The sequence below is a fragment of the Acromyrmex echinatior genome, chromosome 12 (assembly GCF_024713525.1).
Source record: "Acromyrmex echinatior isolate Ae372 chromosome 12, ASM2471352v2, whole genome shotgun sequence".
NCBI lineage: Eukaryota > Metazoa > Arthropoda > Insecta > Hymenoptera > Formicidae > Acromyrmex > Acromyrmex echinatior.
The window spans coordinates 7,063,278-7,081,389 of NC_141863.1; the positions used below are offsets into that span (position 1 = coordinate 7,063,278).

Below are 18,112 nucleotides of genomic sequence, written 5' to 3' on the forward strand. Positions count from 1 at the left end.
AGGATTATGATTAGGTATATGCAGAGAGATAAGATCTAGAGATTACTGACAATGACAGGATGCTTTATATATACATAATTCATCGAGAATTCTTCTTCTATCTAAAAGTGCAATTAGGAATTCCAAATATAGGGACTGTGTTTTATATATGTATATATAATACTATATTTACATTATATTTATTTTAATTTAATTTAATTTAATTTACTGATTCATTAAAAAATGTACTTTCTCAAATATTATTATCGCACAATGCAATTTACTGAAATTATATAATTAAAATTTTTTTATTAAAGTTATTTGTTTATCATCAAACATAGTCGAAAACATCTGTTCATTGTTGTTGTTCGTAATTGTTATAAATAATTTAATTTGTAGTCCAATTGTTATTTCATTTCGGTTATTTGATTTTTATTATACAGGGTGTCCGATAATTATTCTGACGAAGTTCGTGGACATGTAGAGCGGACTAAACTGAGACGAAAAATCCTTTACTATTTTGCAATTTTTGCAATAGTTAACAAAATATTAATTGTTAAAAATTGCCGAAAATTGGTCTTTAATAATTTTTTACTCAAATACTATCAACTTTACAGAAAAACTGCAAAAGATAAAAATTGTTTATTTCCTTCTCATAGAACTCTACGAATTTTTTTCAGAATTTTTTATCAACTTTTTAGTACTGCATTTTCTCATTTTTATCAACATAAGAAAATACGATATTAAAAAATTCTGAAAAAATTCTAAAAACATTCTTAGAACTCTATGAGAAGAAAATAAACAATTTTTGTCTCTTGCAGTTTTTCTATAAAGTTACAATAATAATATTTGAGTAAAAAATTATTAAAGACCAATTTTCGGCAATTTATAGCAATTAATATTTTGCTAACTATTGCGAAAATGGTAAAAGACTTTCCGTCTCAGTTTAGTCCGCTCTACATGTCCATAAACTCCGTCAGAACAATTATCAGACAGCCTATATATAACCGTGTTAAATCTTTTTAAATGAAATACAGATAAATAAATAAGTAACCAATTATTAATCAACATTATTATAATTATGTCAGGCTATTATTATAAATAAAAGGATATCAAATTAAGAAGAATGACATTCGCATTACCAACAATTTGCAGTGGAGATGCAAAGAGTTCTTATAGCTTTATTCAGCGCATGCTACTCGAAGGTGGCAACTAGTATCGATGCAACTTTAGCGAGATTCGCTTACAAGCCCTTTTAATTGCACAAGAATATCATTTTCATGAACTATCGTAGGCGTTACATGCCAAATACTCTACTTTACTCGCGTTACAACAAAAAGACAGCCGCGTCGCAAATGCAAAGTGCTAATAATAATTTCACTGCTTTCGCTGTCCATCCCCTCGTTATTTTCGCTCATTTATCGCGTTCAAGATTCTTTATTAATTCCTACCACGAATGTAACGCTTTTGGAGTAACGTATAATTCTTTTCTAGTTTGTACATATATAATTATTGTGATGGCGAGATGAAAATGAGATGCAATATCGAGTGCGAGAATGAGTGCGAGTAGTCAGGGGGTCGACGAACGAAAGTCCAACGGAAACGGCGTAGTCGGAGGTGTGGACTCGACTGGTGTCCTTTCTACTCTCGCTTCTCTGGCCGAAGCACATGCCAATAATACGAGCGATATCCTGGTGCGATCGTCGCAATACCGGGGAAAATATCTATATATATATTAATATATATATCTGGGGACATATACAATATCGAGAAACATTCCTTCCAGAAGAGATATAAAGAGATTCGCGATTCGTGTCCTCTACCTTTTTCGTAATATTCATCATGCCGCGGAGCCTCTCGCGTATCCCCCTGAGGCTCTCGTCGGCCCAGAAACTTACGACTCTTCTGAGAAAGTCGGCGTTGCACGCGTCCGCCGTCATATGCGGATGGTAGTGGCAGTAACAGCCCTCCTTTAACAGCTTCATGTTGTTCTCCGCACTGCCGTTGATCCTCAACATAATCTCGCGACGTGCCACGCTCAGGCCGTCGATGTAGCGTTGCGCCCAGGCGTTGAGCGCGCCGTTCACCAGCCGGAGTAATTTGTGATAATACCCCTCGCCCGAGCCGTAAGTCACCTTCTCCTGCACGTTACGGCAATTGAACCAGTACAGCTTGCGCGACTCGTTAATGCATATCACGCTGATCGTATGCCTGCGGCACCAGCAAAAGTATTTCCAACAACGTCGTCGATGCTGCGTCTTCAGATCTGTGTAATCGTCGCTCGGGTCCAGCAAGTCCAGGGTGCTATTCGTACACTTGATCGACCATCTCGGCTCTACCATCATTCGTCGTTCGCAGTCGGCGGTGAATGAACGAGGAAGAGACGCGGAACCCGCGGTGGTATCTAGAAGAGGGATGACCGTCGGATGGAATCCTCAGGTTTCCGATCGTCGCCGGTCACGGCGTCTCGTTCCTCCTCTGGCGGTGTCATTATTGTCTCGCGGACGGCAGAAGAAAACATTCACGTGGGGAGCTCGATGAGATATTCTCGTACGATCGATTGTCGCGATGCGTAAGCTCGGTGGTGTCGTCTCGAGAATCGCTTTTTTTTATTTCCACGATCTTAATGAACCTTGAAGTTCAAGTCGATGTCCTCGTTAAAGTTCTCTCTTGCAATTAAATATTATAATATACTCGCCAGCTGCTCACCGGAATTATAGCTCGCAGAATCCAATACTCAATCGGCGCCAAACAAATGTGCACGACGGATAAAATGTAAACAACCGGTATACATTCTGGAAGTTTACGTTGGAACGATAGCGAAACAGCTGCCGTTGATTGAGTTCATCAGGTCTACTCGAATTCGTCGAGTTTACGATGAATTTATATATTCAAAGAATTCGAAATTTCCTCGAATTTTTCAATAAAGTCCTCTGTTTTAAGGCAAACGTCTTTTGCACTGTTAAAATCAATCACGACTTAGAGAGAGACTCCCTAACGTTAACTTTGTGACTACGTGCGGTCTAATCTAACTATCTCGAAAATTCAAAGGGTGGGCTATGACGCACGAAGAACGCGGCAAAAGATCCGCCGCGGGTGTTCGCAGGTACTTATACGCAGAGGAATTCCTGCACTAGAATCCATATGAATTCCTCGAGAGTCCTCCCTTAAATAAGAAGGGCGCAGCGGGAGATATCGTCGTCCTCGACGGCCGGACGATCGTGGACGACGCCACTCCAACTCTCGTCTTCACGACAGGGGATGATTGATAATATATATAGAATATTTTCTATCTCTCTCTCTTTCTTTCTTCTTTATATAATAGAAACGAACTATCCATAGAAAAATACTCTCTCGTTCTGTACTTAGGTATACATATAGATATTCTCTTTGAATGTTGATCCTCGCTCCTCTCCAGCTGATTTCCCTCCTTTTCCACACATTGCTATAGGTATCCTCTCAAAGCATCGATTTTCTCCTCTCTCGCAGAAAAATGCGCTGTAAACCATCGTACACTCCCTCAGCCTCTTTATCTAACCTTCAACTTCATCTTAAATATATTATTTCAATCTTTAACTAACCACTTCTCAGATATACTCTCGAATAAACTCTGACACCTTATCTGATCTCTGCCCCCTTTTTGAATATATTTTCTTTCACGCAATCTATCTAATAAAATCTCTCCCCTCGCGTAGCTTTTATATCGGTAAGCTGAAGTCAGTCGTTCGCCGATCGACCTATATTTGATTCTCCGGAAGTTATTCCACGGCGGAAATCAGCCTGATCGTTGACGCGAGGGGAGAAGAGGCTCCAGGTACCCAGTGACGATGTTGCCATCGTCGAGACACGCCGGCACGTAGCGACCGCTTCTCGTCGACCTCGCACGTGCGACCGCAAATTCGGTACGCGCGAGTTCCTGAAGGAGCGATCAGCAGCGCGACTTAATTTCCGGTTCGCATCATAATGCGAAGATTCGTCGTCAAAGCCCAATGACGTCCTGCGAGAATCCTTCTTTCGCAATTTTTGGGAATTGGTTTCAATTCTTCGAAAGACTTCCGAAGAACTTCTCTGGTATTATTCTCCCTGTCGAGTTCAACCGGAAATCCCGAGCTGATAGCTGCACTTCCAGCCCGTGTCAATGCGGAGAATCCCTCGAGGACTTTGTCACCACTTCCAGATGACGCGCCATCGTGAAACGTTTACAATCTCGCACTTGATGATCGCACAGAAATGATGGAAATCTCCACGAGAATACTCTCTCTCTTTCTGCAGGGGCGGTGGATTCGTTGCCGAAGACGGATCGGACGTGATTTACGTGTTCGGAACTGTCGTTTACACGAGAACGCGCGTCCTCATCGCGTTCTCCAGCGGGCTGTCGAGAGTCGTTGGCGCCGCTGCCGACGTGTCCGGGGACGTGTACCGCGCGCGGCTCGGCGACTTCCGGCGCCCGCGCATCGGCGCATCAGCGCATCAGCGCATCAGCGGGAGCCGCACTCTCCAAGAGCGCCCCGGTAGCGGGTGCGAGCAGCGGTGGATGCTGAGTAGAGGGAGAAGAAGCTGCGTCGTGCCCGCGTCGCGTTCTCCACGAGGTCGCTCGCTCGTCCTCGAGCTACTAATGCGTAGTCGTTAATACGCGCTCGTCGATCGATGGGCCCCCTTGCATGCGAGCTCGCGACCAAGCACTCTCGTCATCGCCGCGGAGTTTTGTCACCGCTGGAAACGGTTAGGTCTCGCGACCGATGTTGGTACCGATTGCGATCAGTTTAAGCGAACAAGCTGCACTTCTTGGGATGTAGGGAACTCTTTTATTATTTTTTTTTCTTTATCTCTCTCTCTCTCTCTCTCTCGCTTGCTTTTTTCCTTTTTCTCTTTCCTCGTCTCTTTCTCGCTTACGCGCGGATGTCACCAAGTCCGCAGCCGCGAACGCGCTTCGCTCCGGACTGCCGCTGGAGAACAGGGAAGAGGAGCTGCTACCGCGAGGGGAATCAATACCTCGGTCCTTGTGGTGGTTGAAGGGGGATTGCAGGAACGAGCGGAGGCGAGGAGGAGCGGAGAAAGCTGTGATAGCAGGGGTGGGATGCCGTGGAAGGGAAGGGTGGTTGGCACTGGGATGTCGGTGGTAGTGCCCGCGATGTGAGGTGGGAGAGCTACACTTCGGAGGCGAAACGAGGTACGAGAGAAAGGGGTGGGATGCACCATCGGAGATGCACGGGGGGAGAGAAACAGGCGAGGGGGAAACACGACGCGTTGCACTGATCGACGCTGACAGCCAAGTTGCTACGCGATGATTGTTACCACTGTCCCAATGACGAGTATACGATTCGAGAGAGAGAATCGAGAGCTCGAACGAATTTCAATAAATGGAGGTCAATTCCTCTACTTTTTCCTTGAATGCTGTCTCCTCCAGAGGCAGCTGGGTTACTTTTCTGGAGCCGCGTCCTCGAACGAATTTATTTCCGAACGTCAAGGATGGCGGCGAGAAACTTTTAAGCGGTGTTATACGAGAAGCTTTTTCGATGCTATTCTGCCTTTACCTATCACTTTGCAATTTTCTCTAAAGGATCGTTATCATAAAATTTCAGAGTTTTGTAAAATTAATTTCGATACTTTTCTCTATTAAACTCTCCTTTTAATATATTTTTTTAAATTTCCCATAATCAAAATAAGATTATTTTCTGTAAGATTCCCGTCTTTAAACAAAGTAAAAATATAACTAGAAAAGAGAACAGGTGTAATGTTCAATTTCTATGTTTTAATCGCATTGACATTGTTTATCAAACGTTCTCCGAGGACGACCGAATGCGCGATGCGCCGATCTTTGGCTTTTATCTATACTTGGATCTTTTATTCGCGTTTACCGTCGTGTATTTCGTTTTCGTCGCTGTAAAGGGAATCAAGGAGAAGGGTATAAAAAAAATAATCCTACGCGGATTATGTATAACGGGTTGGCGCGCATGCGAGCAACGTGAAGTTTTATTGAATTTTACAACATAGTTCCTCGCAGCGGAAGGCGATAAGAAACGTCGGTGCCGTCAGTGGAGCGTATCGTCTCTCGTATCGGGACAATACGGTCCGTTTGATTTATACGTGCGGATGGTTGAATTAGATACGTGCTAATGTCGATCGCATCGCCCGTCGATCAACGATCTTTTCGATTCGCAACTGCGTCACTGACGGGACGCGACCGTGATGGGAAGGATGAAAAACGACGCTGAAGAATCAAAGTCATGAAAGATTTGCGCGCGTTTTGCGCATGCACCTGTTGGCGCAAGCTGCTGCTCGACTTGTGCAACGATGCAGAGGTGCTCGATTCTTATTTACTCTCGCTCGGCCCGCTAATCTCGGCGCGACCTATTAACCCTTAGACGCGTGTCTTTGCGCACAAAGTGCCGCAAAAGCCCTCGACCTTTATGAAAGATTGTTATATTTCGAGAGAGCTACTAATACATTTCCCGAAATACTTTTCTGAATCTTTCTCTTACTTGTAGAACTTGTAACGTAAAATTAGAATAATTTCTTGTAATGGGGGGAGTCCTTTAAATTATTTCAGTAGTAAAGAGTATTATCTCGCAATAAGATTAAGTTTTACGACTTTAATCACACTCTATAAGTTTAATTAGATTTCTATAATTAAATTTGAATAATTTGTTGAAATGGAGTTTCTTATTTTAAATAATAAAGAGTATCATCTCGCAATAGAATTAAGCTTTACAATTTTAATACTCTGTAAGTTTAATTAGATTTATATGATTAAATTTAAATATATATATATATATATTTATATCCAATTTAAAATCTTTTGTTTTAATTTATTCCTAATTAAAAAATTTTATATTTAAAATATTTTAAATACAGTACGCTAAAAAAAAAATTCTTGCATTACCTAATTAAAATTCTGAGAATTTTCTAATTGAATCTGTCATATTTCTAATTGAGATAACTAAAGAATATTCTAGTTCGCTCACTTTCAACCAGAAATTTTTCCCAGTATTAAAATTATATTAAAATGTCATTAACCAATTAGTAATTACAGAGCTGTATTAAGACGTTATTTAAGACAATCTTGTAAGAACGGACTATGAATACTGGGCTTCGATTCTTTTACGTATAACTGCCCTATGAAAACGTAATAGACTGAAGTGGCACAATAGAAACTGTTGTTTGACAATTGGTCGAGTAAAAGTCAACGTTTGCACAAGCATAACTAACAGAATCTTCATTACTCCGCAGTTGATTCTCGTAATGGGCACCATCGCGCAGCACACATATTACGTATATGTATATATATATATATATGCATGTCGCGACGGGGTTTGTATATGCATATATATGTGTACGCGGTAAAACGCGTTCAGATTCCTGTACACGTACGAACTCCACCCATTTCATGACCTCCACTTATCTCTGTGTATACATATATATCTCTAGACCATACACCTACACGTTTCTATTTGCGGTGCAAAACAACCGAGACGAGACAGGGTGCTTACTCTGTAAAGGGTTGCATTAGCGATGGATTCGAGCGGCTCGCGAGAACGAGACACAGGGTCAGTAGGTTATCGATGTTCCTCGGTCACACATAAACGCCCTTCGTACACAAGAGCGGATCATGCGCCCGCACAATGCACTCGTTGAAAGTTCAAGTAATTACATTAGCACGGTGATCCCCGCGAGACGCGTTGCGCGATTGCGGATGAAATAGAAGGAAGTGACACGCGTGATTCTTCGTCTGCCGAATTGTAATCTATAAATGGGACATTGCGAATTGATCGACACGTACATGCATTTCCGTTTCCTCGCGCTGACCTCTTTTGTAACGCCGTTACATGATAGGCGTGGCCAGTGCGAGAGCGCAATTTGTGCATCCGGAGGTAGTCCGAGAGTTGCGCAATTTCTCGTAACTATTAGGAGCGGAAAGTAATTCTAGGGCGTTGTGCGAACGTTTGCGAAATGTACCTGCGTGTAATACGTCACATTGATAGAAAAAGTCAAATGTAAAAATGTAGAAATATGAAAAATTCGAAATTAATAATAAAAAGATTAAATATAAATTTTCACAATTCAACCAATAACAATTTAAAAAAGACGCAATTTAATTAATAGGAAATTATAATATATACGTTGGAAAACATTCTGATCATATCAATCAGAATTTTAATCATCATAATTAGATATAATTATCTCAACTAGAATTTAATAGATTTAACCAGAAAATTCTGATTTGTTCATTTTTAATCAGAAATTTTTCTCAGTGTAAAATTTATTATATAGTTATAATTAAATAAAGAATGATAAGATTAATGAACGAATTAATGTCTACGAGAATATAGTATAATTTACAGAACTGCTGAGAAGATCGTTTCATATTCAGAATTCATTTATAAATCATATTCGCAAAGAGATTTGTAGAAATCGTATTTCTTTCGTCTCAATATGAATATAGAACTAGTTATTGAAATGCACAAGATGCATTTGTTTTAATGTAAAAATAAGTTCTTATCTACCTCGATTTGAAGTAGTTTTACAGTCTTCGGGAACGGTTGCCGCCATCGCTCATCGATTTGAGCTTTCGCAAGTACAGCTGGGTACTTCGTTCCATTTTAAATTACAAATGGATGGTAAGAACGCGAGAGAAAAAGAATCTTCTCAAAGGGCTTTAAGAATAATGCGTCCGCGCCACGTCGCAAATACGCTTTTGTGGAAAGTTTTGTGTTGTGTGCGCATGCAACAAGGGCAAGAGATGAAAAAAAGCCAAGCAGCAATAAAAACCCATGCGATACTTTTTCGTTAGATATAAATAAAGAGAATAAAGGAAACCGTAACATTATTATCAATATATATTTAATTTATGATTTAATTCATGTTTTAATTACTATTTGTGAAATGACTGTAACAAAATTTGAATGAAATGAAAAGATGTAATTATTTCGAGAAACATTAAACTTTTTTGTTAATATTTTAATACAAATAAAAGAAAAACAAATTTACTTTAATTTTAATTTACATAAACAAACATTATAAAATATATTTTATTTTGTTTCATGTAAACACACATACAGACGTATATTCGTCTATTTAATATGTTACTTTCATCAGAAAATTGTTTTATATATATATAATAGAATTTATTGTATTTTATTTATTATATTTTAAATAAAATATTTATTTGTGTACATATACATATATGTATACATATGTACATACATATATGTATTAGTATATCTTCTTTATATTGTCTCACAAAATCAATAGTTCCAGTTAAATCAATAATCACAATCACGTTCCGCGGTCGATGTGCATTACCGTCTCGTATTTAATTAATATTAGAGTAGGCGCGTAATTAGATTTAATATTTAACACGGTACGCCCACGATTCTTAAGCGCGGGATTAAGTATTAATCTCCACAATGACTATTATCGATTACCGAAGTGAATTAAGAGATAATCTTTATTAATAATCTATGATGTCTAGCTTTGTAGCAACCGGCAACGTAAAATTATTCGGAACTGACGGAGATTCTACATTCTAGACGTGCAGAATATCAACGCAAGACATCCAAGTAGGTTCTCGCACGTATAGCATGAATACGAACTACGCTACAAAGGCATCGTCGAGTGGCACTTGGATGTATCAAGTTGATAAGGTCAACGAGTGCTTGGATAACTCACTTCGGAAGACGTCAAGTAGCAGAGCCTCGAGTCGGTGCTCTCCAATGAAGCTTGTTGAACGATTCCGTATCTGCCATCTCGGTCGGACATGTAGTCAGATCTGACGCTGTCCTGTCTGTCGAAAGTACCTCTGCAATATGTAACACATCCAATTGAATACCACGACACAAATGCCACAAAAGCATACGAGATAAACGTCATTCAATTACAGACACACTCTCTTTCTCTTTCGCGATAGCTTTCAATTGAAAAATAATTTTGGAAAAGTATATATTTCTTGATTCTTACAAAATTAATTCGTAGCAAATTTTTCCTACATTTCTCATAATCCCTCGTGCATGTTTTACTTTCAGCTTTATAAAATATTAAAGAGTAGAGAGCTGCGTAATCTCTGACGTTACACACAGGCAACCATTTTTTAATTATTTTATATATAGAGCGTGTTTCTCCATTTATATGATGAGATACAAATGCGATTGAGTTATATCAAATTCGATCATATCTTACTGCGCGATCAGTGAAAAATTTTTGTTAGTGTTTACACTAACAGTATATTGCAAAAATTATATTTCTAATGCTCCTATTTCTAATGTAAGGGATACTAATATTAAGATTAATAAAACCGTTTTTTTTTTACGACAATAGAGAGTCGAGATATGCGATAAAAGCAGGAGGGAAGCGCAGAGCACAATGAAAGTATGGAAGACAATGCGAACAATATATGGCAACAAAAGGTAGATGGTAGCGAATGAACATCAACTATAAGAACACTAAAGTACAAGTACGCATTGTGCCGAAAGACTCTTTTAACTTGTAACTACAGATATTTATATTTTTACTGCGTACTCACACATTTTTAGAAAATTAATAAATTAATTAATACTAGATGATTCTATATTTTTTAAATGCAATAAAAATCTGAATCATATGATAAATGTGATGTGAAAAATGTTACAGTTTAAAATTATGAATATGTTCGAAAATTATGAACATCTTAGATAACTATTAATGATTTCTTCTGTGGCGAAGCTAGTCTACGTGTCTACGTGTACCATCGCCGACGATTATACATAATTGAAAAAAGTTTTCAAAAAATGACAAATAATCATAAAATTTACATAGATATATTTTATCACCTGCGTTCATCGTACAATCACCAATCATGTTTGCACCATAAAATTCGCAATTTCTTCCGGACATCTTTCCCTACATTCTACTTGTAATAATAAATCTCTTGCGCATTATCCTTCTTTTAAATTACTTATAGCTACAGGGAGAGTTGCTGCTCGTACAACTAAAAGTAAAATCCGATCAAAGAATCTATCTTTAGAATCTCGTGTTGAAATTTTTTCGAGGATCCCGCACGTAGATCGTCGATTCAATAACTTGGGCCACGCGTGAGGGATTTGTCTCCCTCACCTTTGCTCGAGCGAGTCAGTCCGGTTGGACTTGTAACCGCTGTCGTTGAGACTGCCCTCGTGTCTCAGGGACGGTAGAGAATCCCAGGGTGATTCTCTTTTGTGTCCCGAGTAGCCTGGATTTATCGAACTCGAAGCGCCGGAGCCGAAGGTCGAGCTACCCGACTGCCATCCGTCGGAATGTCGGAACCATTGTGCGCGCGCGGACTCCCCGATGCAGCTGGCGCATCTGCAAGTATCGTGCATCATGTAGATCATATGGTTATATATACGGTAACATCACGTAACTGTCGTATTTCGCGAAAAAAAACCCTTGTATTTGTATTTAGAAGCTCCGCTTCGACACTACGTAAATAGACACAAGTTCTTACAGTTCGAGTGACATCTGTGTACAATATCATTTGATAAATTGATACAAAAATAATTGCGTGAAAGGATATTTCACTTGTACAATTAATAGATTAATAGAGTAAAACGTTAACTAAGTACGAGATATTTTTTTCAATGTTGCGTTTCTTGTTTTAACGATATTTGACATATATCCGCAGAACACAAACTGCATTACATGATTACATCAATGTTATAATTTCCTACTCAATAATGTAACTATGTAACATGTGTTATATTTGTATTGTTGAGTGAGAAATTACAATATCAATGTAATGTTACTGTTTGTGTCCTATGGGTAAGAAATTCCGAGCTCGAATAACAATTTTTTATGACTCTGCCTTCGTGCCTCTGCTAGTATCATAAATCGATTGTTAAGAACAGTTAGAAACAGACTAATATCTCATTTCATTTGTACAACGATCCACTAAACACGAAGTAACAGTAACATACACAAAATGTTATAATTTCCTATTCAACAATAATTGCGTTAAGCAGAGAAAGCCTTGCAATTTGTAAAATTTTTTAATACGAGTGATCTTGTCCTTAATTGGCTTAGGGCCGATTGCACTAACATTGAACTTTGACTTTAAGCGAGGCTTGCAACTCCCTCGGTCTCTCTCTTCCCCTCTTTCGGCTTTAAAACAAAACAAAGTTTTCAAAGACAGTGTAGTCGAGCTTTATACATTTAAATCTAATGAGGAACTCATTAGAGATGCGTTCGGGGAGACACTATTAGCGCTATTTGTGTTATATAAACAACATGGATCTAAATATATAAGCTAATCAAGGACAAAAGGAAAGACCAACCATACTAAAGAATTTTACAACAATTGCAAAGCTGTTTTTTTCCACTAAACGCAACATTGTAACTATTACGTACAACGTGAGTTATGTCACATTTATATTGTTGAATGGGAAATTACGATATTAATGTAATGTTATCGTTATTTGTGTTTAGCGGGGAATTCTGTCGAGATTTCAAAAAAACATCAAAATTATCGAGAGAATTTATTTCGGCAAAAAGTAAACGCTCTTTTTGCCGAATCATCATTGCGTAAACAATATCCAAGTACAAGGGATTAAATGTGTTATCCGTGTTCTATGCACGGACGACGCGCAGAGTACCGTGCAGGTACGGGTGAGAAATCCGAACAGAGCACGCCGGTCTTCGTGTCGTCGTCCTCCTCGCCAAGCAGCTGGAACTTGACGTGCTTTTTGTTCCGCGATTGATCCCCGGCTCCATTATCTAGGATCCGGTAGAACACTTTCTCCGGCAGTTTCGGCATCTTCGGCATTTTCTTTGGCTCCCGCCGCCTCTCGAGCGATCTGTATTTGCGTTGATTGTAGCTCATTGTTGCGACTTAACTTAACTCCTCCTGACGTCAAGCAACGTTCACGTCAAATCGGATATATTTACACCGTGGATCAAGCTGACGGTGACGTCGATCAGCCCTGTAATTAATTCGATGTTTGCACTAGATAACGAAGGGATGATTATCGCCGGTGCGTCGAATGATTGTTTGCCGTTCGTGGCGAACAACGGCGAAACAATTATTTCCTCTCGTTCCGTTTTTCGGGCCGACCGACAATCACGCGCGGCACGATGAAATAATTATCGCATTCGTTTTCAAAGAATGATCGTTGTTTGCATATGGCTAAACGTACCAGCGCCGAAGTAATTATTACTTTCGTTCTCGCGCGACTGACAGCCGCACTCTTCTCGACGAGGCAATTATTCTCCTCGATTCTGTTTAGAAATTATATCCACCTGTCATTTTTTCACAGTGACAAAAATAAATGTCGAAAAATTGTCTCTTTCTATAATTAGAAATAACGACAAACATCTTATCCCGCTTCATTCGAGTTTCAAAGTTTTAAAATCTCAGTGACACACAGCGAGATAGATATCTTCCTTCCAAAAATATTAAAATGATTTGATTTCCATGGTGGTGTTTCCTGCTGTCATCAACGATTCACGTAGATTTACTTCCCTTCGACATTTCGCACTTTCATTCATCACCACCCAACTGCAATTACTTTATTAGTGATTCGTCAGCGACGTTTCTTCGTGCACCTATCATATTTATCAAAGATTCACGTGAACAACTGCACTCGGCGCATCACAACGCAACCGTTCCAACCACTACATTACATCTCGCACCAGGCTAGGACGACACGACGCGAGACGCGCGCAATTTCTTGTTGTAAAACCCCGTTCCCCGTTCCTCCGTCCGTCGAACGCAACTCGATGCACCGGAAGTCACTCGGCAGGACAATCGCGCGCGGGCGAGTCTCCAACCGTTTCTTCCTTTCGTCGGTGCTACCACGGAACACCCTTCTTCTTCGTTCTCACCATCCAGCTGAAGCCCACTCGCGGGATTTCTATATTTATCACGGTACGGCTCGCCACTGACAGCCGCCGTCGCTGACCCGTGATGCACAACGCGCCGGCAACCGGCGGGGATGATGATGCATGCATGCGCCGATATTGGCCGAGAGCGCTCTATCGAGAGGCGTACCTTCGATAGACCTCGATAGACACCACGCGACGCCCGTCGACGCGCGTCGCCTATCGATATCCCTCACGGCGCACGTGACATTCTTTTTTTTTTTCCTGCGCCGCCCGCGGGATATCGATAGGCGATACCACATCCGGTGATATTATCCAGGTCGCCCTTAATGGACGAGCACGTCTCATTGACCACCACCAGCGGCCCGCAGAGCGCAGCTCTTTTAAATGTCAAAGTCTCGCAACGGCGACTTTCGCGCCTTTTTCGATGCGCACCCTTTGGCAATCGAAGGGGCGATGGCTATTATCGGGCCTTATCGCGCGCGTCCGCTTTAATTAATCTTGTACTACTTGTGCGAGAAATATTTCAATGGGACAGGCGAAATGTGTCAATGAATCGATTAATTCAGATTATACAAAATTTCAGAAAATGTTTGAAAGGTAATTTCAATCTCATGGTGTGAGAATAATTAAAAAGTAATTAGAAGTAGAGAACCGTTTGGATTTCTATATAAAGTATAAAAGTGATTATAAAATCATACCTAACGCACGACTTTCAATAGATCCAATTACAGAGAAAGTATTTTTACTGAATATCAATGAGAAAATCAATGAGAAAAATAAGATTTCGCATATTTCATGTTATTTTAAATCGAACATACGTTTCTTCATTGATATACAACTTATACGACAAGGATTATACATAATTTTTACACGTAATGCTAAAGTAGGTATAATAAAGATTTTTTTTTTCTATAATATAATTTTTACATGTAAAAAATACTTTAGACTTGAGAAATCTTATTCTTTTATTCAACTAGACAATTATATTTGCATAGAAAGACGTGTGATTTATTCTTTCAGTACCATTCAGTTGAGTTCAGTTTTTGTTCAGACGAATGAAAGCGCGATGAATTAAGCGGAAGCATGAAATCCTTACAGTGCAAATGCTGATCTTAACATGGATTGGAGCGATAATTTACCTAGAATTGTAGTCGCTGAGATAGCCGCGATCCCGATCGAGGTCTCGCTCTCTCTTCTCTCTCACCATCTCGTTGCGATCACTGTAATAACCATCTCGGTCCTTGCTGTTCTGCCTTTCGTTGCAGTAGCGGTACGACAGCGGCAGGGTCGACGACTTGTTGGAATTGGAACCTGTAATCATGATAATTGGTTACGAACAAAGGATACGATACTCATGTATTTTTTCCATTCTCAGCATGCGATCAACTTACGTCTTCGTGAAGCGTGAGGCGTGCGCTGAACATTCAACGGTATGTTTTCCGCAAATTCTGAAAAACGTAAAGACTCTCGTTTTAATTATTCATGACAATATTTTACAATTAATTATTTCGATAGTTTCATCTTAATAAAAGCTGGAAAGGTTAAAGTTAAAGTGTAATTAATTCGTTCGCTTGAAAAGAACACGGGTCGGTAGGATACACAAAAAGACTATGTTCCTTGATCACTAGAATAGCACATAATTATCCTCCTGAAATTTAATTTCTTAAATGCCATGTTATACAGAGTCATTAAAAAGAAATCTTGCGAAATCTTCTGCTGAGAAGATTTTTGTTCTTTATTCTCTTATAATGTAAGTAATTTCACAACGAAATACACTTCTTAAATAAAAAATTCTACATCAAAGCGACGACTTTAAGTGATTGATAATAATTACTTGAAAAATAATTTTTTAAAGAAATAGAGAAAAATAAATTTTTATAATAAAAAAATGCATTCTTTTAGTATAAATATTAATTAAACTTTCCGTTTTCATTATGAATATTAATTAAGCTGCGTTCTAAGTCAGAGAGAATTCATAAGAAATTATTAAACATTTGACTTTCTCTGTCCAAGATAAAATCAAGTTCTCACCCAAGTTCTCCATGCTCTGCGTGAGTAGAGCCTCAAACGTGCGCAGGCTATAGCTCTCTGCGTCCATGCCCTTGGCAAGAGTGTTCCTGAGATGCATTTCGTATTCGAGGAGCAGCCGGCTGGTCGGGCTGCCCGGTGTCGATACCGACTGCATGCTCTGCTGATATGTCTGGCCGCCATTGCAGCGGCGGGAGTTACAGTGGTTTGGCTGCTCCATGTCGGAGTTGCCGTTCGACGAACTCGGCGTGGTGGCATAGCACTGGTTGTCGAAGATGACATTGTCCGAAGGCGGCGACATGTCACCTGTGCACCGATTACGTTCCGAATCTAAGTACGTCCTGCCTCTGCCGCCTGCGGGCAGAGAGGTGCAACCGAGAGTGCAGGATGTACGACGGACGTGATGAGACGTGCGGCGCTGATCAATGGGCGAGACGTGTCAAGTTAATCGGGAACGGCGAACGCGTAACCCGGGAAGCGGTTGGTTCAAGAATGAACCACGAAGTCGACGTGGAGCTGACAGGACAACCACGTTGTCTCCTAGTGCGCATGGTATGTAAGGTCAGGAGCAACAAAATGTTAGGGGGTGCCTCAAGAAGTGGTGGGTGACCCCGTGACTTTCATTAGAGTGCAGCCGGCTGGCTGCCGCATTGTGCGTTTTGTGCGCATGTTAAGTTATACCGAGGGTGTAACTAAAGGTATTATAAAGGTTATAGGGACTGATGGACGTCATAGGATCAGTCGCCGATTAGTTGTAGGGACTTCCTAGCGTTACGCATTCGCCAGTATCATGGGGTCAAGCAAGGGAAGAGACCACGTGCCAAGATCGATCATGTAATTGACGATGTGAACTTTGTCACCTTTTTACTTTTTGCCACTTTAAATCACGCCCGATTAAATCTTGTCATTTTGCGATAAATAATAATTATGTTATAATCTTTCAAAAAGTTGTGCGGGACATTTCGTATTTTTAGGAAAAAATTACGTGACCGATTCTTCTTCAATTGCTTTTAAACATTTTCCTTGTTGAGAACTTTATCCGAAATTCGTGATAATTTATTTTATAGATAATTATTTTTTAAATTTTTAAAAAATTTTAATATTAATTCGAATAATTTTATAGAATTGTTAATTAATTATCTCAACAATGATAACGTTACTCCACTTAAAAAATTTAACATATTTTAAATAACAAATTACAGCGTATAAAACTGACAAGATATTTAAACACTAATCACATTTCATGAAACTAACAAAATATTTAAACATTAATATAACACACACACACACACACACACACACACACACATTCGTTGATTCATTAAATCCAAATAGTTAAATATTATTATATCATAGACATTTATCAATTGCAAATGTAGAGTGAAAATTTAAAATGCCAGGGCGACATTGAAACGATTAAAAATTACCTAAAAAGATCACGAGAAGAAATTAGCAGAAAATCGCGATACGCAAGAAGAAATCGTACCGGATTGCCGACTCATGTCGTGGGCGCTTCTGGAACTCTGGAACTTGTTGTTGTAAGGCGCGCGATATGGATGCGCATAATTCTCGTTGTCAATCTCCTGCATCATGTACTTCTGATTGTTATTGCTCGGATGGTAGTAATAACTGTGGTGGCTGTGACGTTTCCTCGTCATCTCCGGCGACGTCACCGGGCTGTCGATACTCGGCATCGGCTTTAGCATACGTTTCAGGGTATTCGAATCCAGGCTGATGCCGCCGTTCTGTGCATTCTCGATCCGCATGTCGTCGGTGCTCTTGCTCTTCGATCTGTGACCGTGATTGTTGTTGACAATATTAAAGAGATTGCCGTTCTGCATCTCCAGTTCAGTGTAGTCGGCTGACTTGGTGTGATGGAGCTGTTCCTTGCGCAATGACTTAATTTGTAAAGTGCCGCCGGCCTGGGTGCCTTCTGACTTCAGCATCTCGATGCCGTTCTGCTGCGTGGACGTGTCCTGGCTTTGCTTCTGTTTCTTCGGCGATATCGTAGAACTTTTTTCGTCTGGGCTGTCGATCTGTGGAATGGATAAATTAATAAGCTCAAAATAGTGTTTCTTGATTTTGATAATGGATATGATTTATAGTTGAAGTTTTTTCATGAAATGTTTAATTATAATAATAAATAATAATTAATAATAATAATAATAATAATAATAATAATAATAATAATAATAATAATAATAACTTTATTTAATCCTTCAGTGCCATTTTCATTATGGCATACCTGAGATTCCTTTTGCTTTCCTATGCTATA

The 18,112-nt window shown here is 39.7% G+C and overlaps 1 protein-coding gene across 14 annotated transcripts in view; it reads right to left on the minus strand.

Moving 5' to 3' along the window:
* The window catches only part of sif (guanine nucleotide exchange factor still life), a 51,802-nt gene that overhangs the window by 21,836 nt on the left and 11,854 nt on the right, over positions 1–18,112 (minus strand). For 12 of the 14 annotated variants that reach the window (XM_087411656.1, XM_011062788.2, XM_011062789.2 and 9 more), the window contains exons 7-12: positions 17,324–17,873; positions 15,841–16,191; positions 15,201–15,257; positions 14,949–15,120; positions 11,068–11,295; positions 9,649–9,778 (exon numbers count right to left, since the gene is read on the minus strand). In XM_087411656.1, the coding sequence (XP_087267782.1) occupies positions 9,649–9,778; positions 11,068–11,295; positions 14,949–15,120; positions 15,201–15,257; positions 15,841–16,191; positions 17,324–17,873 (1,488 nt within the window). The remainder of the gene's footprint in view (positions 1–9,648; positions 9,779–11,067; positions 11,296–14,948; positions 15,121–15,200; positions 15,258–15,840; positions 16,192–17,323; positions 17,874–18,112) is intronic. The other 2 variants (XM_011062792.2, XM_087411655.1) reach the window with 2 other exon arrangements.